Source organism: Canis lupus, chromosome 24 (assembly GCF_011100685.1).
Source record: "Canis lupus familiaris isolate Mischka breed German Shepherd chromosome 24, alternate assembly UU_Cfam_GSD_1.0, whole genome shotgun sequence".
Classification (NCBI taxonomy): Eukaryota; Metazoa; Chordata; class Mammalia; order Carnivora; family Canidae; genus Canis; species Canis lupus.
Window position 1 is genome coordinate 6,025,515 of NC_049245.1, and position 26,557 is coordinate 6,052,071.

At 41.5% G+C, this 26,557-nt stretch overlaps 1 protein-coding gene and 1 long non-coding RNA gene across 2 annotated transcripts in view; one reads left to right on the forward strand and one right to left on the reverse strand.

Annotated features, from left to right (window-relative positions):
- PCSK2 (proprotein convertase subtilisin/kexin type 2) overlaps positions 1 to 26,557 on the reverse strand; it is a 258,591-nt gene that overhangs the window by 126,535 nt on the left and 105,499 nt on the right. The window contains exons 3-4 of the mRNA XM_038571554.1: positions 2,328 to 2,441; positions 930 to 1,038 (exon numbers count right to left, since the gene is read on the reverse strand). Of these exons, the coding sequence (XP_038427482.1) occupies positions 930 to 1,038; positions 2,328 to 2,441 (223 nt within the window). The remainder of the gene's footprint in view (positions 1 to 929; positions 1,039 to 2,327; positions 2,442 to 26,557) is intronic.
- LOC119865615 lies at positions 22,470 to 25,214 on the forward strand. The gene is made up of 3 exons (XR_005377519.1): positions 22,470 to 22,681; positions 24,452 to 24,599; positions 25,095 to 25,214. It is a non-coding gene; the product is annotated as an uncharacterized LOC119865615 (long non-coding RNA).

The window sequence follows — 26,557 nt, forward strand, 5'->3', positions numbered from 1 at the left end:
TTTATATGTAATTGCAGCAATATTGCTCAGGGGAGCTTTTCCTAAAGGATCCACATGGCTGATGAAGTGCAAAAGGACCTGTCCAGTGAGATGACCACAGGGCAGAGATTCTCTAGAATCTTGGCAGAGCCAAGGATATGTGTAGGTAGAAAAACACCAATTCCTCAAACCCATTCATTTTTGTATCACAAACTATAGAAAATAAAGCTCTACTGAATATTTGTCTGGCAGGCATATAGGGTAGGATAACATATTATAGGGGGCATATGTTGTCAAGGTTATCAAGGTCTGCTTTATAGGTTCTTTTTGAAAGTAGCAATAAAGTCAAAATTTCTCCAAACCTCAATCCTGTTGCCAAAAAGCTATTTCAAGGGTGTAGAGGGTGTAGAGCCACACTGTCTAATAGAACTTTCTGTGATGATAGAAATGAAGTTGAATTGAATTTCAGCAGCTGCTAGCTCCTTGTGGTTATTGAGAACTTGAAATGAAGCTAGTGTGACTGAGGAATTGAATTTTTAATTTTATTTAGCTTAATTAAAATGTCACTGTAAATAGCCACATGTGGCTAGTGGCTACTACTCTACAGTGTGGGTCTGGAGAAATAGATGGTAAATTCAAATGAGATGCTTTAAGATAAGGTACAGGAAGTGGCCCAATAAGAAACTACAGTTTAGTGTTGGCCAGTTTTCCTTTGTTCATTTTTTGGCTTTTAAATTTATGAAACCAAAATATTTATTAAGAATATCCTCAAGTTTGAGGACCACTGATGGAGGATGGGGAGGCTTTTGCCACAGTATACATGGTGGTTGGCTCCAGCATATGGCTATTTTGCCTTTAATTAGCATCTCTAGAACAATAATCTTTAATATTCCAAAGGCATGCAAAGACACACTTGCTTTGCAATAATGTGAAGGCTTTGCAATACTCACCATCATCCATAATTCCAATGGTAACACCTTTGCCTGTGTATCCCAGCTCCCAGGCTTCTGCCACATTCAAATCCAGGCCAGGCGTACCATCAGCTTGTCCGGTATTGATCTGGTTCAGGAATTGGAAAGCAGAGTATCTTTTTAGTCTGGTGCAGTAAAGCACCTGTCCAAATGTTTGCACCTGGTATTCCAGGGCCAGCTGAAAGGCCACATCTTCCATGAAACAGTAGTTCTGAATATTTCCCCATTCACCTCTTCCAGACTTCTCCTTCCATTTTTTGCTATATACAAGTGATGTTTCTGTGATTGAATTGCTATCTTAAACTCCTTAAACTGCCATTGCAAGAAACCCTCCCCAATTTTGAATTAAATGCTTATTCTTGTAGTATTCTTTATTTATACCTCATGTTTTGAATCTAGCACATATTGTCTTGAATCATTCTTATTTGAATATGATTTCCTTACTCAATAGCAGTATGCTTTGCAGGAGGGAGCATGTCTTACTTACCTTTGTCATTTCAAGTGTGTGACCTGCCCCTTCCCCTTGTTGAAGTGTTCATGAAAGCAGGGGTCGGGATGGAGCTGGGAAGGAGGCTGGGTCCCTGAGGGATGATGAAGCATTGGACACATAGCATGAGTGAGCAAAAGCTTTGATTTGTTAAGCCAGGGTGATTTGGGGGTTGGTTGTGATTGTAAGAAATGTAGTCACCTGAGTAACACATATTAGCTCTTTTCAGTTGCCTGGATCAGATTCATAGGATTTGTAGGATTCCACACCAAAAAACAACAGATATGGTCAAGCTCTGAAGACCCAAGAGGGAAGTTGTGATTAGAAATGTATCAGTCCATGGGGCTATAATTTAGTCTTCTCTCTTGTTCATCATCTTTTAATCTTAAAAATGGGGAAGCATAGCTCACAGTTTTAAATTAATCACTCCTTTCCCCTCAAGATGCCCTACAGTTAGGGTTGGTTTAGAAACTTTGGGTCTCTTTTAAATATAACCCAACCCAATCATGAAGGACTGCTGGTGAGCCAGATAATATTCATGTCACCAGACAGACTGGGTTTCTGGGCCTTGAATCCTGCACCAGCAAAGCCCCATGGATGTCTTCTCTTATGCTTATGTATTGGTGTGCTTTTTCACAGTCTGCAGCAATCTCATCAGCTTTAACCCCCAGAGATCATGGCTATTTAGCAGCTCCAGAAGAAAGCAGATTAGAGAACATGATGCATGGGTGCTGATAGAAAATCAATACATATCAGAGGGGACAGAGAGGTTCATGAAGTCAGATGCTGGCTGACATCCCACAGAATAACTAGGAAATAGAAATGCATTTTTTTTTGTTTTTTTTTTTTTTGTTTTTGAGAAACATTAGGAATAATATGGACATGCTTACCAGATACCACTGTTTTGTAAAAAGAGGATCATTCATGTTGATATCAATCTCATTGATGTCTCTATACCCCCGCTTCTTTCTGTTGAATCCTTCCTGCTGCAAGGCCATCTTTACCTGAAAGGACAATATTGGCATGTTACATGAGTTTCCACCTGAACATCTTCTTCTGGAATTCTTTTCCATGAATTCAAGTTCCATTTGTATATAAGGTGCTTTTTTCTCTGCAGAAGCCAAGTTCATCTCATGTACACTATACCTTCTATGATTATTTTTCGAAAGCATTTGCTTCTGCCTGTGCTGAATAAATTGGCCTTGGTGATGGCTCAAAGTGAGTTTCCTTAAAATGAGAATTCGATACAGAAAACCAAGAAAGGAAGATAAGGGGAGAAGGGATTGTTAGGGGAAGTAAAACAAAACAACACAACACTTCTATAAAGTAAAGAAGATTGATGTGGATTCAGGGAGGGAGAGAAAGGGAAAACTGCAGGGATCATCATAAAAGCTGGAAAGCTTTTATATTTGTTGACAGGATTGTGCTATAACATTTGGGAATCAGTCAAAGCCAAAATCAAAACAAACCAAACCTTAAACCAAAAGAAAACCTGCCTGGAGAGCCAGCCAGTTCATAGCAAAGCTCTAGAAGGTAAGTGAAGGGATGGCACTGCTGTCCTGGCAATGGTAATACTTCAAATTTTGGAAAGTCAGACAGAGCCCCAAGACCTTGGATGGAAATGTAACTTAGGAGCTGAGTTGTTCAAGCAGGCTCCTGGCAACAGCTACACTTTGTCCCATTCAAGAAATTTTCCTTCACTTGGGCAGTCACGAATTTATCATTCAGGGGCTGTGGCTTGTCTCTGAACATCTACAAACTCAGGAACTGTGCAAATGTAGAAAAGAGTGTGTGCTGCATACTGATTTTTTTTTTTTTAAGAGAGCATGAGTGAGGATGGTGTGGGGGAGGGGCAGAAGATGAAGGAGAATCTTTTTTATAAAAAATATTTTATTTATTTATTCATGAGAGACACAGAGAGAGGCAGAGATACAGGCAGAGGGAGAAACAGGCTCCATGCAGGGAGTCCAATGTGGGACTCGATCCTTGGACTTGATCCTTGGACTCTGGGATTACACCCTGAGCCAAAGGCAGATGCCCAACTGCTGAACCACTCAGGCATCCCAAAGAGAGAGAGAATCTTAAGTAGCCTTCATACCCAACTCAGGGCTCAATCTGATAACCCTGAGATCATGGCCCAAGCCAAAATCAAGAGTTGGACACTTCACCAGCTTAGCCCTCTATGTGCCCCTGATTTTTAAAAATATTTTGCTGCCCAACATTCATTTCTTCTTTTCCCAAATATCCTCACTGCATTTGGGGCGATTACCTGGAGTCCACTAGATTCTGTGTTGGTGGGAATGAAATGTGAGACACCTATCTGCAAAGAAACTGCAGATTCTCTCTGACTCAGAGGTGCTTAGGTGGTATGGATTTGAACCTTGGGAAAGGAATGTGAGAGCAGAAGGAACCCTTGAAGGCTATTTATATCAATGTTCATTCACGAGACTCGGCCTATAAAAGGTCCTTTGCAATAGTTCCACAGCCTGGCCCTAGAGCTCCCCCAAGACCAATCTTTCAGCCTCCCACTGATTGTGAGTTCCCTATATCATTCCAAGAAATTCTCTTTTGCTTAAGTAATCCAGAATCAATTTGTGTTGCTTGCATTTGAGAACTCTGATGTGGGAGCGGGGAAGAAAGACAGGAGGATCCGAATCAACAGTGTTGGCAGGGAAGAATGAAGAGACCATAGATGTGGCTGGAAACCTCCCCTTCCTTGCTGCCCTGGAATGTGCCAGAATGCTGTGAAAGACTGGTTCCTTACTTCGCTCTACACACTGACACAGGCAGACCTGGGGCTCATTTGCCAGAAAAACTGTAATTCTAGCAGAAACTCTGTATGTGTAGAAAAGAAGTGGTAGGTGAGGCATTTGCTCTGTTCTTTGGAGGTATCCCAACAACAGATATTCACTGTGGCACATAGAAAATATTTGAGAGCATGGGATAGATGGATGGATAGTTTTATAATGGCAAAAATTTAGACACAACTAGTGTCCATCAAGTGAAGATTAACTATGATTCAAATATATATCTATAACTTAAAAATTATAATTATAAAAAATATATATATATACACACACATATACATATGTCTTCTGAGAAGCAGATGTCAAGATGAGATTAAATGTGCAAGGCTTTTATTAGGGGAGAAAATGTAAGAAACTGCTATGCAAGCTTGACCCTGTAAAGGAGAGAGTGACCAGTTGGGCAAAAGTGTTCTCAACACCCCCCAAAGTGTACAGAAGGTTTGGCAGGTCTGTTGGGGATTCAATGTCTGCTGTCAGACTACCCCCATGTCTCCCGGGGAGAAGCCTGCCTCAAGGCCTCTGCTATGCTCAGTCACTGGTTAGAGCCACCTAGGAAGCATGGCCTCTTGCCAACACAGTGACAGATTTCAGAGTACAGCAGCTGGGGTCTGCGGTCGATTACTCTCCTGAAAGTCAGAGAGAGGTATGTGCTGTGTAATCTCACAGCTGCCACAGGACAGACAGATCTATCTATACAGCTATACATATGTGTAGGTAAAGAGCCACAGCACATCCCTCTTAAATCTTCCCTTTTACTAGGGATACAAGCATTCAGGGAAGAGCTGTGGGAGTGCCACTTCCACTTGGGAAGGAGCCTGAATTAGGCCATTGCATCTTCCCAGATGGGAAGTGGTCTTGAGCAAGACCCTGATCTGCAGTACTCATTAATAGTAAGCCTTGGTGGGCTTTCACTGAGGGATTCCCATCATATTGGATTCATTGTCATAGTGGATTCATTCATTAAGTGCACTGTTCCTTTGCTAGGGTCTTTGCTAAACAAAAGCAGCTGCCATGCAGATACTTGAAAACTCCCCTTTGTAGCTGCTTCTCAGTAGCATATGAACAAGAAGACTCATGTTGGATTTCATCTTTTTAGATAGCAGTGCAGGAATGGTTATGACAATAGCACTCCAAACTCAATTAGCCTGAGTGCAGTCTAATGAAAAGACTTTATATTAATTTCCATAAAATTAATTTTTAATTCCATAAATTAGGTTTTAATGGAGACCAGCGATGCTTTGGAATGCTGCACTCTCTTGACACCACCCTTACTTGCAACTCAGAAGTGCCGAAGCATGACGTAGGTGTCTGCAATCTTGTCATCTAGTGTTATTAAAAATTAAAAATTCTAAGACTGTGGACCTTTCTGAACCTTTTACTGTATCTTCGTGTCCTTTTTTTTTTCAGAGATTTTTTTATTTATTCATTCATGATAGACATAGAGAGAGAGAGTGAGAGGCAGAGACACAGGCAGAGGGAGAAGCAGGCTCCAGGCAGGGAGCCCAACATGGGACCTGATCCCGGGTCTCCAGGATCGCGCCCTGGGCCAAAGGCAGGCGCCAAACCGCTGTGCCACCCAGGGATCCCCTGTATCTTCATGTCCTTAATGAAGATCACAGTTACAATTTCAAGATAGAGAACACCTTTAAAACATATACTTTTACTTGTTATACACAAATAACTGGAGGGTGGTTTTTTCCCCCACAATGATACCATGGAATACCATAAATTGCTTTAATTATTCTGGGTTCTTGTCCAATTGTAATTTGCATTCAAACCTAATTTTTACATAAGAGTAATTGAACTATAGATAAATTATGGATTCTTTCTTCACTATGTAGCCTATCTTAGGTATTTTAGTATGCTTCTCTATAGCTCTCATAATTTAATCTTTAATAGCTACCTAAATATCCTATAGAGTAATGTACCATAATTTACCCAATGATTTCTCTTACTGGTCATTTGGGTTGTTTTCAACCCAAAATGAAATTGCCATTAGCAGAAAAATGAGATTATAAACTGTTTTTAAAGACTTCTGGAGAAGACATCAGTGTTATAATTCTATGTATGATAAAGTTGCTAATATCAGAGAAGTATTTCCTAGTGTTTAAATTCCTTCCTCACATTATAACTAAAAGGTCATTTTTATTCACTCTTCCTTCTCTGAATTGTAGCCTTTCACACACAATAGCCTTCATTACCACTTCGACGTGGCACCAATGCCATGTAACTTAACCACAGCTTCTTGCCTTCCTGAAAAATAAGGTACAGTTAGCTTAGGTGTTTCATTTTAGACTGCTCACCCAAGTTGGTCCATTGACCTAAACATTTACATAAATAAAAAACATAAGAAAGCAGGAGTGTTTGTTACTGGGAATTCTTTTATTAGAAATGACCAGATGGATATTCTGCAATTCTGGTTCAACATTTATTTGTTTACTTATTATTTTTTAAAATATTTAATTTATTTATTCATGAAAGCCACAGAGAGAGAGAGAGAGAGAGGTAGAGACATAGGCAGAGGGAGAAGCAGGCTCCTCACAGGGAGCCGGATGTGGGACTCCATTCCAAGACCCCAGGATCATGACCTGAGCTAAGGCAGATGCTCAACCACTGAGCCACCCAGGCGTCCCTGGTTCAACTTTTAAATCTTAGTTTGGCACATGTGCATTGAACAAGTTTTACTCAAGAAAGTTCCTCCACTTCCTTCCCTCTTGTAGTCTTTCTCTTCAGTTAAGAATTTGGAGTCAACAAATGTTTTTGTGCATCTACAAGGTACTAGTTACAGATCATTCTAGAACGAGGCAGATACTATCTCTGCACATTTGCATTCTATTTTACAAGTTTTGTTAACAAGGTATTTTCACTACATAGAATCTTATCAACAAGATGGTATGGTTACAGCTGAGGAAAGCTTTAGCAGCCATTGTTCAGCGGTCAGAAACATGGCGGAGTCACACAGGCTGACCAATTCTAAATGTTTTGTACTTTCCACATTGCACCCCCCCCCCCCCCCCCCCCCCGCCAAGGCACAGGACACAGTCAACCTTCCAGTATCTGGGACAGCTTCACAGTGGATGTAACTCTCCAAGGACCAGGGCCTGGATCACTTCCTGCTGGGCTGATAATTAAACAGCTGCTAATTAGCATTCACTGTGCTGGGCAGGAGAGGGGCCAGGAGAAAGGAGCTGCCTCCAAAAGACAAAACAAGTTAGCTTGGAGTGAGCACAAGAAAAGAAACATAAAACACAAAACTGACAAGTTCGCAGAAATACTGAAGTTTTAAACCTAAGATGCTGTCGATTGTGTCACACTATTATTTTCTGTACCACCAAGAATTATATTCTTTACTACGTTCATGAATTTCATTATGTCCCTCTGAAAGATATATTGAAGGCCTAACTTCCTGTACCTCAGAATGTGATCCTATTTGGGAAAAGGGTTGTTGCTGATATAATTAGTTTAGAGGAGGTCGTATTGGAGGAAGATAGGCCCCTAAAGCAACATGGTTGGTGTTCTCATAAGAAAAAGACACACAAGGAGCATATCATAGGAAGACATACAGACACACAGAGTGAAGCCAGGTGAAGAGGGAGGGGGCAGAAAACAGAGTTATTCTAGTATAAGCGATGGAACTGCTGGTCTACCAGAAGCTGGAAGAGGCAAGGAGAGATCAACTCCTAGAGATTTCAGAGGGAGCATGGCATGCCAACACCATGACTTCAGACTTCAGGCCTCCAGAACTTGAGATAATTTCTGCTGTGTTGGGCCTCCTAGTTGGTACTTTGTTATGGAAACTAATACAACCACTAAGAATTAAACTAATTCAATCCTAGGAAATTACTTATAGCTCCTGAGAATTAAACTTTGACATAGTGCTTCCTTCTCATTTGTAAACTTTATTTTGCATATGAAGTGCTCTTATAGTTCCATTTGGACAAAGATTTCTTTAACCATATATAACTTTTGCAAAAGAAAGTAGAGGGAAAATGTTAGGAAAAAAATTGGTTAGGATGTTTCTAAGCTGTTGCACATTTGGAATCTAACTCAGAATGTTCCACATCTGTGTTTTCCTACACCACAATCATCCTCTGTGCCATCAAGCATGTTGGTGATCAGCATTTCTTGAAAGAATGCTCCACTCTTGTCTCCAGGAGTTTCTTCTAAATGGCCAACACCTATTCTGCATGTTTTGATGCACCAGCCTCAGGCCATACAATTTTTGTCACTTTTTGTCATTTGCTTAGAGAAGTTGCAAGATGCATGCAAAACCCATGCATTTTTAAAAACAGATTATGTGTGATAGTTTTTGCCTTTCTAGATTTTCTGATGGCAAACTTTTGAGTGGTTAACAAAGTGAAACTTTTCTAAGTTTTCTAAGTTTGCTTCATGCCAAGACTGGAGCCCCTAATAAGCGAACTGGGTGAGAATCATCCATGGAAGCCATGAGGTTTTGTAGAAAGAGCTCTGGATCAGGAGTCAGGAGCTCTGGATTGTGGTGCCACAGATATGAGTTTGAGACCTGCATCTGCCCCTGCTAACTCTATATCTTTGAACATAGCAGTGATATTTCTGAGATCACTTTGCTTACCACCAGAATGAGAATAATTACATCTGAGAGTTGCTTTGAGGAACAAGTGGTATTAACTGCTGTGAAACAGCTGCGAAACACAGTTCCTGGCACACGGGAAATGTCCACAGATGTCAATCGCCTTCTCAGTCCTCAGGTCAGCTTCTTCTAGCTGGAGTACACATCGAGTCACCTAGGGAGCTTTAGCAACCCCCATCCACCCTCCACAGGCCACTGACTTGGACCAAGTCAGACTCTCCAGGGGATTCCAAGCTGTCTCAAGGTAGACACTGTCTTAGAGGTCAATTTTCTTTCTCTGTAAGAGGCCTATTTCTACCTTTCAGAATGATGATGAGGCATGGTGGGATCCAGGCTTTGAGATCCTCACTTGGTAGAGAGATCTGCAGATGTAAAGCCTTATGCCCATCCTCTGAAGATGTCACCCCCAGGCGAGGAGGCAGGGAGATGCCTACTACCTTCTAGTCTCCAGCTCTCCTGGAGAGAACAATGTCCTGCCTTTGTTCCTGGTTCTTTGTGGGAGGACGGGGTTGGATTGGATCATTTATTCTCTGATTGACCTGGACATCCAGATCACCTGGGTGAACTGCTTCTTTAATTAAATAGAAATTGTTTTCAAGTAGCAAAGTAGAAAAAGAAAAAAACATAATTCCTCCCCTACTTCTTGAGAATCCCCGTTGACATAAAAAATGAAAAAATAAGATAACACATGTGCATGGTTAGAATATTAAAGCAGTACAGAAAGTTATATAATGGGCAGGGAACATTTTTATCCTCCTCTTCCCTTCCTTGCTCTCAAATAGCTCTCTCCTCAAATGTGACCACTGTTCATAACTTCTCGTGAGTCCATACAGAAAATGTTTATTTGTATGCACTAATACACATTATATAGGAAGAGAGAGTTTTTTTTTTTTTAAAGGAGTATATTTAGCATGATTCTTTTATGGTGCAGTAGATTGAATATCCCTCCCAAATTTATGTCCCCTCCAACTACATATCCCCCCAAATTATATGCTCACATCCTTAATCCCTGGAACCCATGAATGTGACTTTATTTGGAAAAAGGAGGTTTACAGTTGTAATTAAAGATCTTGAGATAAGACCATTCTGGATTACCAGGGTGGGCCCTAAATCCAATGACACATGTCCAATGGCCAGTGTCCTAATAAGAGACACAGTGGGAAAATATACACACAGAGAAGAGTAGAAGGCCACGGGAAGGTGGAGGTGGAATGAAGCAGCCACAGCCCAAGAATGCTGACAGCTGATAGAAGCTACAAGAGGCAAGGAAAGACTCCCCTAAAGCCCCAGAGAAGCACAGCCTTGCTGATGCCTTGATCTTGAACTTCCATCCTCCAGAACTGTGAGAGAATAAGTAGAAGTTGTTTTAAGCCACCAAGTTTGTGCTAGTTTGTATGGTAACCATAGGAAACTGTTAACGATATTGTAAATTTGACAATTTACAACAGAGATTTATATATGTATATATTTATACATGCATACATACAATACTGATGTATAATATCCATATATTTTTAAAGATATTTATTTGAGAGAGAGAGAGAGAGAGAAACAGCACAAGTGGGAGGGGCAGAAGGAGTCCCAAGAAGACTCCCTGCTTAGCGTGGAACCCAACTAGGGGCTCGATCTCAAGAACCTGAGATCATGATCTCAGCTGAAACCAAGAGTTGGATGCTTAACTGACTTAGCCACCAGGTGCCCCTGTCCATATGTTTATTATCTACATATAGATGTATTTTATAATATGTAGCCAGTGGACTTACATATATTACACCTATATGTGATAATATCTATATATTATACATATAATATACCTATAATACCTATGCTATCTGTATCTATTGTAATATAGGTATAACATCTGGTAGTATCTTTTAATTTTACTATCAGGGGATCAAGAAACACACTGTTCTTAATGAAAACTCATTCTCTTTAACAGATGCACATTATTTTACTGTGTAGTTAAAGCAAATGTAATTGTCTTGTCACCTATTGAAGGCTACTCTGGTTGGCTGGATATTTTGTTGTTGTTTTGCAGTTCTACTCAATGCTGCAGTGAATATCTTCACACATGTGCGTGTGTGCTGTGATGAAGTTTTTCAAGGATAAATTATAAACAATGGGATTGCCAATGATTCTGTGTGTGACTTTAAATTTCCACAGAGCAATTATTGCCAAATGCCCTCTAGAAAGTTTGCATCAAGTTGCACACTCACTAACAACACATGACAGTTTAGGGAACTTTTAAAAAATATGGCTCGGAAATCCCTGGGTGGCTCAGTGGTTTAGCACCTGCCTTTGGCCCAGGGTGTGATCCTGGAGTCCCGGGATCGAGTCCCACATGAGGCTCCCTGCATGGAATCTGCTTCTCCCTCTGCCTGTGTCTCTGCCTCTCTCTCTCTCTCTCTTTCTGTGTCTTTCATGAATAGACAAATAAAATCTTAAAAAAAAAATATGGCTCTCAGCACCTTAGCACCTTAAGGTAGCTAGTCTGATTGCCCAGGAACATGTGCCTTAAGAGCCCCACCTCCCCCTGGGTTGGATGTTGTGCTGCGGGTCCTGGCTGAGAACCTGTGGAGCATGGAACTCCAAGCCCCCCTCTGGTTCTGTGGTGCATCCAGTGATGCCTCTGGGTGGCACGCAGAGGGTCTGAAGCCCGGCCAGCTGCACAATAGTCTGAGGAATTTGTCAAATGAGTCACTGGGAGTGGGCCTGGCCTCAGTGTCTCTTAAAGCTTTCCAGGTACCTGATTCCTAAGCTGGGGTTGAGAAACTGTGTGCAGGGAGCTCCTCTGCACCTCCTGTGACTCTCTTGTCCCCATTCTGATATAGCTCTGGTAGGGAATCAAAATGATTCGATTTGATGAGATGAGAGCAAGGGTCAGAGTATCTATACCCAACAATGTTGAGAGCTTTCTCTGTAAGAGAACAAATTCACATCCATCAGAAAATACATTCCATTTCCTCACTAAAAAAACATCTCTCTGTATTCCCTTAGTGCTAGCTGGGAGGGTGGGTGGTTGGCTGGGATGGGGGATGTGTGGGCAGGCACAAAACTACAGCAAGCTTTCCAAAGAATGTGGATCTTCTGTTTATTAAAAACTTCTTTATTTGTACAATAAATTACCTAGCTTTTATTATGGGCTGAGGACTCCTCCCACCCAATGGGTTAAACCAAAACAAAAATATCTATTCCAGAAACATCACACCCAGCACATTAGCTAGGACATCTGAAGGTGGGCTTGAAGATCCATCCACATGGGCTGCAGGATTAAGGGTGAAGTCAGAAGGCCCCCCTGGCTCCTGGCCTGCTTGTCCTCCCTGGTGTCAGTTTCCTGGGGAGGGGAGAGGACCCAAGTCCTTTCTCATGTGTGCTTACAGAATCAGCAGCCAACGGGGACAGGCTCTGTTCTTCCTCTCAAGAGATGCTAGAGAAACACTGGGGGGCTTTCCCTTCAAGTTTTGAGATACTGGGGGGAATTTAAATGGATTGGGCTATATGTCACTTCCTGGAAAGGACACTATAGCTTTACTTCTATTTAGGCAGAATATTGACTTTAATTCAGTAGAAAATATTGCAGAAAAAGAGGTAAGGTAAGCATTGCAGATGGAAACTTTGTCTTTGGGATAGGCAGACATAAATTACAGGCCCTGATACACCTGCTGTTGCCCTGCTGTGAGATCTGGAGCCAGCTACTGGACCTATTGATGTCTCATTTGCTCACCTGTAAAATGGAGATGTGACCTGATATCAACCAATACTTATTGAGAGCTGACTGTAAGTATTTCATGTACAGTCAGCTGTTTTTCACAACAATCTAATGGGGGTTTAGGAAGAAAGGCATGAAATAGTAACTGTATTGTGAGTTGTGTCTTGTGAGTCACACAGGTAGCCAAGGGTAGAACCATGGTTTGTGCCTGTTCTGAGCTGAATTGTGTCCCCCTAAAAATTCACATGTTGATTGTCTCACCCCCAGGACCTCAGAATGTGATCCTATTTGGAGATAATATCTTTGAAGAGGTCATTAAGTTAAAATGAGCTCATTAAGGTGAGCCTTAATCCCCTGTAACTAAGGTCCTATTATAACAAGAAGAAATTTGGACCCAGACACACAGAGAGAATGCTGTGAAGATACAAGGTCAAGATAGCCGTCTCCAAGCCAAGGAGAGAGGCCTGGAACAGATCCTTCCCTCATGGTGAACCCTGCCAACACCTTGATCTTGAACTTCTAGCTCCAGAACTGTGAGACATACATTTCTGTTGTTTAAGCTCCCCACTCTGTGATACTTGGTTATGGCATCCCTCAGAAACTTGTAGGAGACCTTAGCTATCTTGTACCATCTACATGCTTCCCTATGATGCCATGTTGCTTCTCTGCTCCCACTTCATAATTTGGATTATGGAAAGAATCAAATGAGATTATGCATGTAGACCCTTGGCCCATAGTATATACTCAATAAATGCATTTGCTGCTATAATTATCAGGTCCCATTGAAAGGTAGTGGGATGGTGCATTCCAAAGCAACCTAGGCCCCTTTGATTCATTCTTACTGCTCTTAGCTAGTTAAAGACAGATTAAAACTTTTAAGAGAAACCAGCTAGAGTCCATTTGCATGTGTTTCTTGAATGCAGAGGACCCACCTTCAAGAAGAGCACAGCTCCACTCCTTTTTGACTTTACCTTTCCTAGGCACTATGTTATCTCAGTGTTTGACTGACCGGCTGAACACAGCTCATCATACAAGAGACCAGATAAGCTATTGCTGGGGGTGATGTGGAGATTACAGAAGAAAGAGGCCAATCTTTTTTTTTTCTTTTCTTAAGATTGTATTTATTTATTCATGAGGGACACAGAGAGAGAGAGAGAGAGGCAGAGACACAGGCAGAGAGAGAAGCAGGCTCCATGCAGGGAGCCTGATGTGGACTGGATCTTGGGACTCCAGGATCACGCCCCGAAGGCAGACGCTTAACCACTGAGCCCCCCAGGCAAAAGAGGCCAATCTTAAACTCAGATACTAGCTCCTCTGCTTTGCCACTCACTGCTGGTCTTGGTTGTCAAGACCCAAACAGTGATCTAGAGATGAGAGGGGTCTGGGGAGGGAGGACGTGATGCTAGAAGGTCTGTTACTGGAGCGGTGGAGCAGGCAAGAGTCTGGCTGCTTAATTTCCTTCCAGAGTATGCAGAGATGCCTTTTCAGAAAGCCTGGTAACATGCAAATCACAGGGCTTAACTTTGCAAAGAACAGAGTTAAGCCACAATTATGGCTCAATGCACAGTATTGATTGCCCTCATTTAGAGAGATTTGCCTATCTTGCAAGAATGAAGACCATCAATTGAGGAAAGAGGATATGGCTGCATACCACTGGTCACAGTTCCTGTCACTTTATCTCAGTGACAAGATATCAACAAATTGGTTTCTATCATCTAAAGCACTATATACAAGATATACCATGAGATGTCAGTGTAATTAAAGAGGGATCAGAAGATGTTTCTAGCTGAGCAAAGTGCAGAGACAGCCTATAGGAATGCCTTTAGAAGATAAAATTCCAGCTCCCATGGTTGTTGGAATGTGTGTATCTGGTTTGGGGTTGTGCTTTAACAGATGTACTTCATGTTCCTATTTCCAGGATGGTGGAAGAATGTCACGGGCTGGATTTAGGGGACTGTATTAAGGAAAAGGATATTAAAAGATGGTTTGTATTACAACCAGATGTTGAAGGGATGTTTAGACTGGGGTTTACTTGAGAGGACAATTTTCTAGGGATGCCAATGGTGCCAAGGACCCATAAACTCTGTCTTTGGCCAAAATGACATGGTCCTCTCAATGAGGTTCTTTTGAGAGGAAAGCATGGAAAAAAAGCAAAACAAGGCTTTTGCTTTAATATATTCACTACACAGTGTAGTTGAAGAGAGCCTGCCTTGGCCATGTGGATGGTTGTTTCCTATCATGAGTGGACAGAAGGACCTCAGTGTAGCTGAGAAGGTTTCTGGGAGGACAAATGAGACAAGGAGAGGAGTGAGATGAAGACTTTGCCCCTGTCCACTCCAGCTGTGGCCCACCAGTGTCCTTACACTTGACTTAATCCACACAGTGTTCCATCTTCCTGGGGAGGCACCTGGAGGTGAAGTGAAGAGAAGCCATCAGGACCCACAGAAAAAGGGCTCCCAGTGCCTCACTGGAAGTGAATGGCTCCAGCAAACACACAAACATAGCTTCCTAAAGTTTTGTTCCCAACAAAACCTCCACCATGCCGCTGGTGCCTGGTCTGCTTCTACTGGTGAACCAGAGGGAGGATGCTGAGTGAGAATGTGTCTGGAATGACTAGACCGCTCACTCAATAATGGGCTTCTGGAAAGAATGGATGAATCCAACTGAATATACAATGAAGATTCACAAATTATCCTGTCTATGGCCTGGTTTGGTCCTGTGGATTAGTTACCTTCATTATGTTTCCATGATTGCATGGTAATGATGGGACCCCAGTCCCAGCTGCTGCTTCACAAATGTCATGGGGGAAAGGGGATGGGTGGAAATTATGAGTGACTTGATCCAAAGTCACGACTCTATCAAATGCTAAAGACCATGCCCCAAATGCAATGCGGTGCAGTGACTAAGCACTAGATTTGAGTCAGAAAGCATGGGATTCGGTCCTGGATTGATTTGCTCCTTATTTGTGTGTGTTCTGAGGTGGGTCCCTCAGATTCTCTGGATCATGTTTTCTTCCTCTAGAGCAGGGATTGGCAAATCCTGCTGCCTGTTTTTGTAAATACAGTTCGGTGAACACAGCTGTGCTCATCCATTCCCGTGCTGCCTCGGGCTGCTTTCACACTCCGAGGGCTGACTTAAGTCGTTGCAACAGAGACCATATGGCTCACAACACATTAGCTCTCTGGCCCTTTACAGAAAAAGTTTGTTGACCTCTGATGTATAGCATGGAGATGATGGAATTCTTGATTATATAAGGCTTTATGGTGAGGATCACATGAAATAATCTTCCTTTGTTGGGAACTATGAAACATACTATAAGTATTATTATCCTTAATTATGATGAATAATATGGCTATAGAATCCATCTGCTCTTATAGAATCATCTTGCTTTTCCAAGCAAGGGCAGATTTCTGAGTCGTGGTACAAATGGTGTGAATTGAGGGGCCCAGAGAAAGCTTCCAGTGACCCAGATTACCTCCTCTGAGCACCTGCACACTGACCAAATTCCAGCAATGAAGAGTTAAGCTTGAATTCTAAGCCTTCATTACCCATGTTGATTATGTGTCTATTTGAAAAGATTTGGAAAATGAGTCCTCTGGGACAGGCAACACATCCAGGTGTTACCATTTACCAACACTTGTGCATTAACTCCTTCATTAGATGGTTTTTCTCCATGAAGCTGGTTGAAATTGGTGCAAGCAAGGAACAGGAATTTATGGAAAAGGTAATTTTGAAATTCTTGGGCAGTTTCCAGGGCTCAGAATTGGATGCCACTGGAAGGGGTAGAATTAAGACAAAGGAGGTGAGAGTGCATGGTGAAAAACCCTCCTGAAGTGGTTTGCTTCTAGACATTCTTTATGCCTGACATGCCTGCCGTGTGGAGGGGCACACTCACCATTTATTTGCTATGACAAAGGTTGCAGTACTGTTTCATTGTTTCTAGCAGTGGGGGAGAAAACCAACAAGCTGCCTGCTACATGGAGCCCTGACAATTTGTAGTCTCCTTTTCTTTAACGAGCTTTGAAGAAGGTTTGATTTTTGGATCCAGACAATAGACTAAAGAATTAAAAAAGAGCGAAGATTCACTTCCTCTGCTCTTTCTTCCTAAAGGGCATCTATTTTTCATCTTCCTCAAAGGTTAGCCCCTTTGTCAACAGTGATGCTTTGCCAATTCCTTCCTCCTCTTGGTATTTCATTAGTTGCCAATGGTACAATCCCAGGTTGACAGGGTGGCAAAGAAAATGTGTGTTGAAATTGCAATTGGCATATGTCTGAAATATTCAGGGGCTGGTAACTGCATTTCCTGCACTAGGCAGTTGGAGTGTAATTCATATGTCAAGCCAAGCCACTCACAAATGACAAAACACCAACAAGAAATAAAGGTCAGAGAGATTGATTCCTAATACACTTCGGTGTATGCACAGAGCACCCAGCGATGGGGTGTTAATGAGCCTCAGCACAGTGATGCAGAACCAAGGAAGAAAATAATACATCAACTTTGCAATAGTGCTCCTGAAAGGTACAGGACCACTGTGTGCTTAGATCTGCCCTCTGACAAATGCAAGGAGAAAACAGCTTTCATTCTGCAGTATCTTAGTTTTCCATGGCTGCTGTAACAAATTACCAAAAGTTAGTGGCTTACAACAACACAAATTCTCTTGCAGAGCTGGAGGTCAGAGTCTAAAAGCAAGGTGTCAGCAAGGTTGCTTGCTTATAGGGGCTCCAGGAGAGGATCCATTTCCTTGCCTTTTCTGCATTCCATGGGCTACCTGCATTTCGTGGCTCATGGCCTTCTTCCACCAACTTCAAAGGCAGCAACAGCAGGTCAGACTCTTCATCTGCCTTGTCACTCTGACCTCCTCTTCTGCTGCCCTCCTAAGAGATCTTTTTGATGACACTGGGCCCACCCTGATAATCCAGGATCTCCCTACCTTAAAGTCAGCTGTTTGCCACTTTACACCATGCCATGTGCCATGACATATTCATAGTTTCTAGGGATTAGGACATGGATGTCTTTGGGGGCCATTATTCTCCCTACCATATGCAGCAAAGGAGCTAAGAATATGAGGCTGATGATTGATTACTTGCCCAAATGAAGATATCTCTGTAGGGATGAAGGAATTTGATGGAGACACAGCACACCCAGAGAACTCCCACCACCAGTCCAACCAGTGTTAGAATTAGAAGGACCTGTTACCAAGCACTAGGTCAGTGAAGCTGTAGTGATAACATGTTCAATGGCCTATCTATGTAATGTCCTGAAGACAAGATAACCTTTCAGCGAAAAATCTGATATAATCATCCTCAGACTGCCCCACTGTGTACATTTTAGCTCAGAAAAAAAGAACTCTATTAACCACTGAGAAAGCTATTATGGATCCTCTCCCATGCTCCACCTCAGCAGTTTCCAGCCAATACTTCTGTTCCACTTTTCCTGAGAAACTTCCATTCCCAAAGTGAACAACTGGTAGAAGGGAGATAGAGACTGATGGTGGCTTTCTTCATTTTGGGAGCCATAAATCACAAAGGCCGAGTGTCATTTGTGTGAGTAGAAGCAGGAAGAACCCTAGTGGCAGTATATACAGCAGACTGCAATTGTCAACCACTTCATTTGTTCAGAGTGTCAGAGAAATATGCAGCAGGGGTGGGAAGAGATTCCATCTTGATGCTGCAAGTCCTCGTCACATTGGGAACTTGGTAAAGAGCTGTGCACTTCCAGCACTGTATCTGAGAAGGCGATTAAACTAGTGGGCAGAACCAAGGACAACCCAACAGTGAGTCAAGAGGTCAATGTGTTCTAGTTCTTGTTGCTGCAATCACAAATTATCCCAAGACATGGTAGCTTGAAGCTATTACTTCATGATGCTTACAGATTCTGGGGGTCAGAAATTCAAAGATGGCACAAAGGAATGGCTTATCTTTGCAACATTATTTCTGGGGTCTCAAAGGGAAAGAATCAATAGGTGGGTGTGACTCACAAACTGGAGGCTAGATAAAACGAAAAATTATCATTACAAAGTTAGGAGCTTGGGATAGATCAGGCCAGAAGAACAATGCTGTTTCCTCGGACCTATACATGACTGCCTTGCCTATTTCCTCTCCTCAATCAGAGATTGGTAGGCAAGACAGAGGGTTAACTAGAGAAATGGCTTTCACTCTCCCAAAGGGTTAAGTTCCAGTCTTCTCTGTAATTACAAGCACCATTTCTTTCTGTAAAATGCAACAGTGCTTTAGCCTGGACTTCAAGGCACCAGATTATCCTCAGCCCATCTGTCCATTCTACATCTGCATATCACAATCCTTCCACCATGATCTGGCCAGGCTAGTCTCTTTACAAACCCTCACATGTGCCTATGTGCCTCCTGCCCAGGGCACTTTCACTCATATCTCAATGTTTTTGTGTCAAAATATTGATGCACAACTGTTGATGGGAATGTAAGCCAGTGCAGCTGCTCTGCAAAACAGTAGTGTGGGGGGGTGGGGGGCCGGGGGGCGGTCCTTTTTTTTTTTTTTTAATTTTTTTATTTATTTATGATAGTCACACAGAGAGAGAGAGAGAGAGAGGCAGAGACACAGGCAGAAGGAGAAGCAGGCTCCATGCACCGGGAGCCCGACGTGGGATTCGATCCCGGGTCTCCAGGATCGCGCCCTGGGCCAAAGGCAGGCGCCAAACCACTGCGCCACCCAGGGATCCCTCGGGGGGCGGTCCTTAAGAAATTAAACATAAAACTAACATACGATCCAGCAATTCTACTTCTAGCAATATATTCAGAGGAAATGATGATATTAACTTGAAAAGATATCTGCACACCCATGTCCATAGCAACATTATTCACAATAGCCAAGACATGGAAACAACCTATGTGTCTATCAACAGATGAATGGATAAAGAAGTTGTGGCATTTATACATATAATCATACCTTATTCAGTCATTAAAAATACAAAGAAATCCTGCATTTTGTGGCAACGTGGATGGACCTCAAGGGCATCATGCTAAGTGAAATAAATCAGATAGAGAAAGGGAAATACTGTATGATCTCACTTATATGTGGAATCTTGAAAAAAGAAAAAGACTCAGAAAGAGAGATAAAATTTGTAGTTTCCAGAAGTAGAGGTGGGTGGGGAGAGGGAGAATTGGAGGAAGGTACAAACTTTCAGTTATAAGATAAAGAAGTACTGGGGATGTAACATACAGCTTGAAGATGACATTTAACACTATTGTAGGTATAAAGGAAAGTTCTTAAAAGAGTAAATCTAAGAGTTCTCATCACAAGGGAAAATTTTTTTCTCCTATTTTTCCTGAAATTTATTTTGTCTTTTTCTTTTTATTGTATCTGTATGAGATGATGGATGTTAACTAACTTATTGTGGTCATCATTTTACAATGTATGAAAGTCAAACAAACCATCATGCTATATACCTTAAACTTACACAGTGCTGTATATCTGCTATATCTCAATAAAACTGGGAAAAATATTAAAGCACAAATCACTGCCCACATCCTCCCCATTCTTGAATATCTGCTACATCTTCTGAGAACAGCCAACATTATTTTTGGTAACTCCTTTGCAAAAGGGTTATTTAAACACACAGTTGAGACTTGAATAGTCATTTAAAGCATTGGACATTTCCCATGTTTTGGTGTATCCACCATTAAACTGTAATTTTCTTGGGGAAAACAAAACCGAACGTAAAAAAATATTTTTGTCCCAGTTTCAGAGAAAACCCTGCCATTTCCCTATTACAGTTTTGTGTTCATAGAATGGTGGGTACCTGAGGGTAGTATTACCATTTCTACCCCCACCTCTCCTACATGTGGACAGCATACCATTACTCCCTGACAGGGTCTGATTTCTACTCACGTTTTTTTCCCACTTTCAAACACGAATAGGACCACTCCATAGTTACACAAGCAAGGGAAAGTCACTAGGTTGTTTATGCAGAGTCAGCATTTTAAAAAGCTACATCATGCTTTATTTCATGCTGTGTAATTTGTGGTCACTTTTACACAGCTAATTTTTGAAATCTGGAAAGTGCTCCATAGCTCCAAGGAGACTTCTAGACAAGGAGAGTCTTATTTTTTTTTTACTTGTTGAATAGATCTCCCTATATATGTTATATTCGTGACAAAAAATTCAGGGCATGTCTTAATGCATCCAGCAAAATCATTTCAAAAGCAAAATACTTTGTGAACATCCTTACAGCCTTTCTGGGAGTGCTGTCTTGAATTTTAAGGAGGGGCAATTGGCTAGAAATTGTTGTCAATTTGGACTAACCTGGACCCACCAGAGTTCGAGAATTTTACTTTGAATCGAAACACCATCTCTTAATCTTCTGTGAGTGAAGTGATTTGTTTGCCTTCCCGACAGCACACAAAGCTGCTTGAAAGTAGCTTTGTATGACGAAATAGGACAAAATCCTGTCCCATTTTGTTTCTTGGTTCCCAGAACTCAATAGGTATTTATTTGATTTTAAAAAAGAAAAAAATGCATCAAAGAGAATGGGAATCTTCTTCAGGATTGTTCCTTTCCTAAACAGATCCTGACTGAATAGGCAAAATGGTCACTTTAAAATAAAAACAGCAGCAACAGAATCAATTTTTTTGGCTGTATTTTTTATTTTATTTTTTTAATAATAAATTTATTTGTTATTGGTGTTCAATTTACCAACATACAGAATAACACCCAGTGCTCATCCCATCAAGTGCCCCCCTCAGTGCCCGTCACCCATTCACCTCCCCACCTTCCACCACCCCTAGTTCGTTTCCCAGAGTTAGGAGTCTTTATGTTCTGTCTCCCTTTCTGATATTTCCTACCCATTTCTTCTCCCTTCCCTTATATTCCCTTTCACTATTATTTACATTCCCCAAATGAATGAGAACATATAATGTTTGTCCTTCTCCGATTGACTTACTTCACTCAGCATAATACCCTCCAGTTCCATCCACGTGGAAGCAAATGGTTGGTATTTGTCGTTTCTAATGGCTGAGGAATATTCTATTGTATACATAAACCACATCTTTATCCTAGAATCAAATTTCTTCTCTGAAGAAAGAACCTGAGTCTAGAGAGACCTCAGGTGTAGAAGTGCCTCCATTCAGGGACAGGTAGAAATGACTGCCTACCCCACCTGAAGTTTTCTGTTCTTGAACCCAGGGTCCTATACGCAGAATGGAGACATTTAGACCTAATTTTCCTTTCTCCTCCATCAACGCTTTAAGACAACTTTACTTTTCATTTCAGGGAAAACAAAGGAATACCATTGTTATAAAGAAAGATGAGGTGGCTTCCTCTTTTTGCTCCCTCTAGAAACTGGATAGAAAAGCAAATCTGTTTCCTGGTTTGAAATGAAATCACAGCATCCCGTTCTCATCTGCAGTTGAGATAAACTGGATGCTCTACAAACTAAGTGCTGTGAATGTGCTCCGAAGACAGAGTTTAGCAAACCTTCCCTATTATGGTCTTTTCCTTAAGAATACCACAAAAACCTAAAACCAAGCCCAAGAATGCCCATGGTTTTCATCTTCTTCTGCCAAAAACAATAATCCACTTAAATTTAGAAAATCTGGCAAGGTCATTAGAAAGTATCATTCTTGGGAGATTTTCCTTTGTTGTTTTTGAAGCAAATTCTCTGGGAATGCATATTGGGAATGGAACCAATCCAAATCCCCAAGCCCCTTTCTACCCCCTTGTCATTGGTTTTCTTCCAATGGTGTGAGTTTGCAGGTGATTTCCAATCTGCCCCCCTCTGATTGCCTGAGGGAACCCCCCCACATTTTTTTTTTTCTGAGTGGAGGTAAACAGACTTCAGTTTCCATGGTTGTCAATAGCAATATAGTGTTGATGAGTGGATTCCTAGAATGTCTTTTATGGTAAAGAAATTCTGGTTTGTCACTGCTGAGATAGATTAAGATGGATTAAGATACTCTTTCCAAGAGTATAAGCAATTTTGCACTTGGACATTTGGGATGAACACCCCTTCCTCTGACACGCACAGTCTCATCTGTTACTAGCAATGACCACCTGAATCTTCAGTTGGTTCTCCTCAAGCAGGGCTAGAGCCTAATCTCCATGGATTGGTTGGAAGTATTTTCCACGATGCTACTTCATACCATCTGGGTGAGCTGTATTATGAATTGGCAAATAATAAAGTATGAACAGTAGTGTGTACTTTCCAATGTAAAACCAGAGGTGGGGGATGTGTGCACACCTGAAGCTTAACCAGCTTCATGTTCAGGAAACCATAACTGCCTTTGTTGCTCCTCACTTGATCTATTTCTGTGTGGTCTGCCATTTGCCTGATGTTTGCTCAGCACCTGGTAAGCAAAGAGCTTTCAAAAGTGGTAGAAAAGAAAATCAATATCCCTGCCCATTTAGTCTGCCTCTCACCATTCAGGGACATTCACACAGCACTGGGGAGGGAAGCAGGAGATCAATACATCTTAGGGACCTGCAGAAGGTATTCACTCAATTCATCAGAGCAATCGATGGCATTCAACTAGTTGCTAGCCTGGATTCAAGGGACTAGGTTTTTATAAACCTGTGGCTTGAAGAAATGACACCATCTAACTGTGTTTCTCTCTTATAACATGTAATATCTCTGAATGATGAGAGAAGCAGCATACAATTATTTTGTGATAAGCCAATGATTACAAAAATTTCAACAATAGTACTATATGCAAAATGCAATTTTTGTATATTTAATACTCTTAATACAATCTTATAATATGGTATTCCTATTGTGGCCGTTTTAAGACATGTCTATAAATCTATGATGGTCCTTTCATCAAGAGGTAGGACCTATGTCCTTTCCCCTGCTCTGATTGGGTTTGTGACCAACTCAACTAGAACGGCATCATAGAATGATGCCATCTGACTTCCAATAGTAGGTCAGAAAAGGCCACCTGGTTCTTTTGATTAAGGGTAGCCAATCATCATGTACAGAAGTTCAACTACACCGAGGCCATTATGCTGGAGAGGCCATGTGAGAGTGCTCTGGTCAACATTCTCTGCTGGACTCCCAGCTGTAGCCATGTGAGTGGCCCATCTGACAGCAACCATGTGAGACCCTGATTGGGAATTGCTGAACCCTTTTATAAGTGAAAAAACTGAGCCTCACAGCATGTCCAGAGTTGCACAATTTCAAAGTTTCTGGTTTTATGCCAGATTTGTCCCAGTCCGAAACCAATGCCCTTGACTCATTACTAGCATGCCTTTCCAATTAAGCTGGTCAGTTGCAGGGGAAACCCAACACAACTAAAAATGTGTGAATAAAGAAAGAAATCTCGCTATTTTGGATGCTTCCTTGAAGACCCAATAGGTGGTGAATATCTCCATCCAGGCTCATGAACGTGTGAAGGAAAAGGTCATGTGACTGTAGATCCTTTGGACTTCTCACAGGACAACACCCTTGTGAGCTTTTCTTCCAGGCATTGCCTAACTGAAACTAAGTGATGCTCTACCAGGCCCTTCCTGTTGGTCTGCACTAGCTCAGTCTTTAACATCAGCTCCTCTGTCAAAAAGTCCACCAACCACTTGTGTTTGGAGCAAAGAACCAACAGTCATTGACTGTTGACCCATGGCCCCTGATGCATTCCCCCCCTCCCCCAATCCACCCTGGGCATCTCATTTGATCTTGGTTCACTACACTGAGAGAGGCATGCTGCTATTCCCATCTTGTGGATGCAGAAGTCAGGGCTTAGAAAAGTTAAGTAACTTGCCCAAGTAAATGGGTAAACTTGAACCCACAGTTTTCTGACTCTCATTATACTGCGCTCTTTCCCATTGTTCACAAAATATCAAACAGGTAAAAAAAATGTTTAGAGCTCCTGTGGTACCTGGTACTTTCTCACTCTGATGACTCTGGAAAGAATATTATTTCCACTTCAGGAGGTGCCTGGTACCCAAAGGTGAAGCTGTTTCCCACTTGGAAACCTCTGGAAAGCCAAAGAGTGCCCATCTGACTGCTCTTGCAAACTGCTAACCTTGACAGTGTGCTAGCAGAGATGATTCCAGGCACAAGTGACGACTTGAATTGGTAAGTAATTCTGACAAGCTGGGTTATGTCTGGCAAGTTATTTAACCTCTTGGGGTTTCTGTTTCATCAGGTTTAAAATGGGAGAGAACCAGATGAATTTGAACACACTGTGAGCTTACCATAAACACATAACTATCTGCTCCTGCTGCCATAAACATGAAGTGACTTTAATGAAGATGGGCATGGATATACCAACAGCAAACATTCACCAAACAACTAATTTTGTGCTCTGCATAGTTCTTAGCATGCTACACTTATTTTATCCCCATTGCTATTATTGGTCCCATCTTATAGATGAGGTGGGGGCTTGTCTGAAAATAGATGAGGCAGGATTTGTGAGCCCCAGAGGCTCACTTCTTAAACCACACCTAAATATTGTCAAATAAGCCTTATAGACAGTAAATGCCCTAGTAATTCAGAGGGGACAGGAACATTTCCAGCTGTGACCATCACTGGACTCACTTCTCATACCTGCTGTTCACCCTTTCTCCATAGGCATCTCTACATCCAGACACCCTGGAAGGACAAAAGTGATGCTCCAAAGCACGACAAAATATGAAGACATGAGATTGTGTGAAATCACTTGTATACACATGGAGCATATGTTATGGTGGCTCTATGTCCCTTTCTCAACTTTTTGTTTTGAAATAATACCAAAAAGTTGGAAAAATAGTGCATAGAATTCCTAATATTCTTCATTCATACTTTTCAAATGCTAAGATTTTACCCCATTTGCTTTATAATTCTTTCTTTACATACACATGCACTTTCTTCTAAACTTCATGAGAATAAGGTTCAAATAGTATGTTTCCTTAAGTTTAAATATGACAATATGGGTTTCATAAAAACAATCACATTTTCTTACATAATCACATTTCAATAGTGAAAATCACGAAATTAACACTGATAAAATACTATTATCCAATCTCCATGCCTTTGTCAAATTTCATCACTTATCCCACTGATGTTCTTTATGCAAAAGGAAAAAAAAAAGATTCAAGATCTGATCCAGGGTGATTTATATACTTTTTAAAGGGGGAAAATATCGCAAACTTTCCATCTCTAGAGAAACCAGAGCCAAAGATAATATAAGATGGGATCCTCTTTATGGGACAGTGGCTAAGCAGACTGTAAGCAAACCCAACTATTGTACTGACAGTAAAATAAAGGCATGGTTCCCAAAATGAAGCATGTGAAACCTATGGCAGAAAACGATCAACCTTTCAGTGTGTCAGTGATCATGAACACTGTACACAGCTGTGTTTCTTTGTGTTCTCAGAGCCCCTTAGAACAGTGATGCTTAAATTTAGAAACAGAAGCCTCTGGAAAGCTTGTAGAAACACAGATTCCTGGGTCTCACCTCCAGAGTTTCTCATCTGGTAGGCTGTGTCTGGAGCCTGAGAATTTGTATTTCTATCAAGTTCCCCAGTAATGCTGGTGTTACTGATCCAGGGGGTCACAATGTGAGAACTACTACCCTAAAGTAATGAATATCAGACGAAATTTCATTCAAGAATTTCATATAATGACTTAATCAATGACCTTCTATTTATCAAATCCAATGCCCTATTCTCAATTCCATTGGACCCTGTGATAGAGATGGATAGGGAGGAATTTCTCTATTTGTTGGAGGCCTCTAATTTCTACAAGACACTGGAATGACTTCAATTCCCACTCAGGAGTACTGAGAAAATACTATTTTTGTGTGGGGTCCAGTGAGTGTGTAATATTCAAGCCAGATGTTATTTGTGTTAGTCAGAAGCATACCCTTGTGTATGTGGGGGGGGGGCTTGCTTGCACAGACACACATGTGCACACATACATATACAGTGTAAGCTGATCTCTGTAAATTCCCTGTAATGATGATAGTGCTGGCTATGATCTGAAAGGTGAAGCAAAGTTGAAAATTTTTTTGGCTATGTCATGTAAATTCAAGTATTAAAGCAGGGAACCATGTC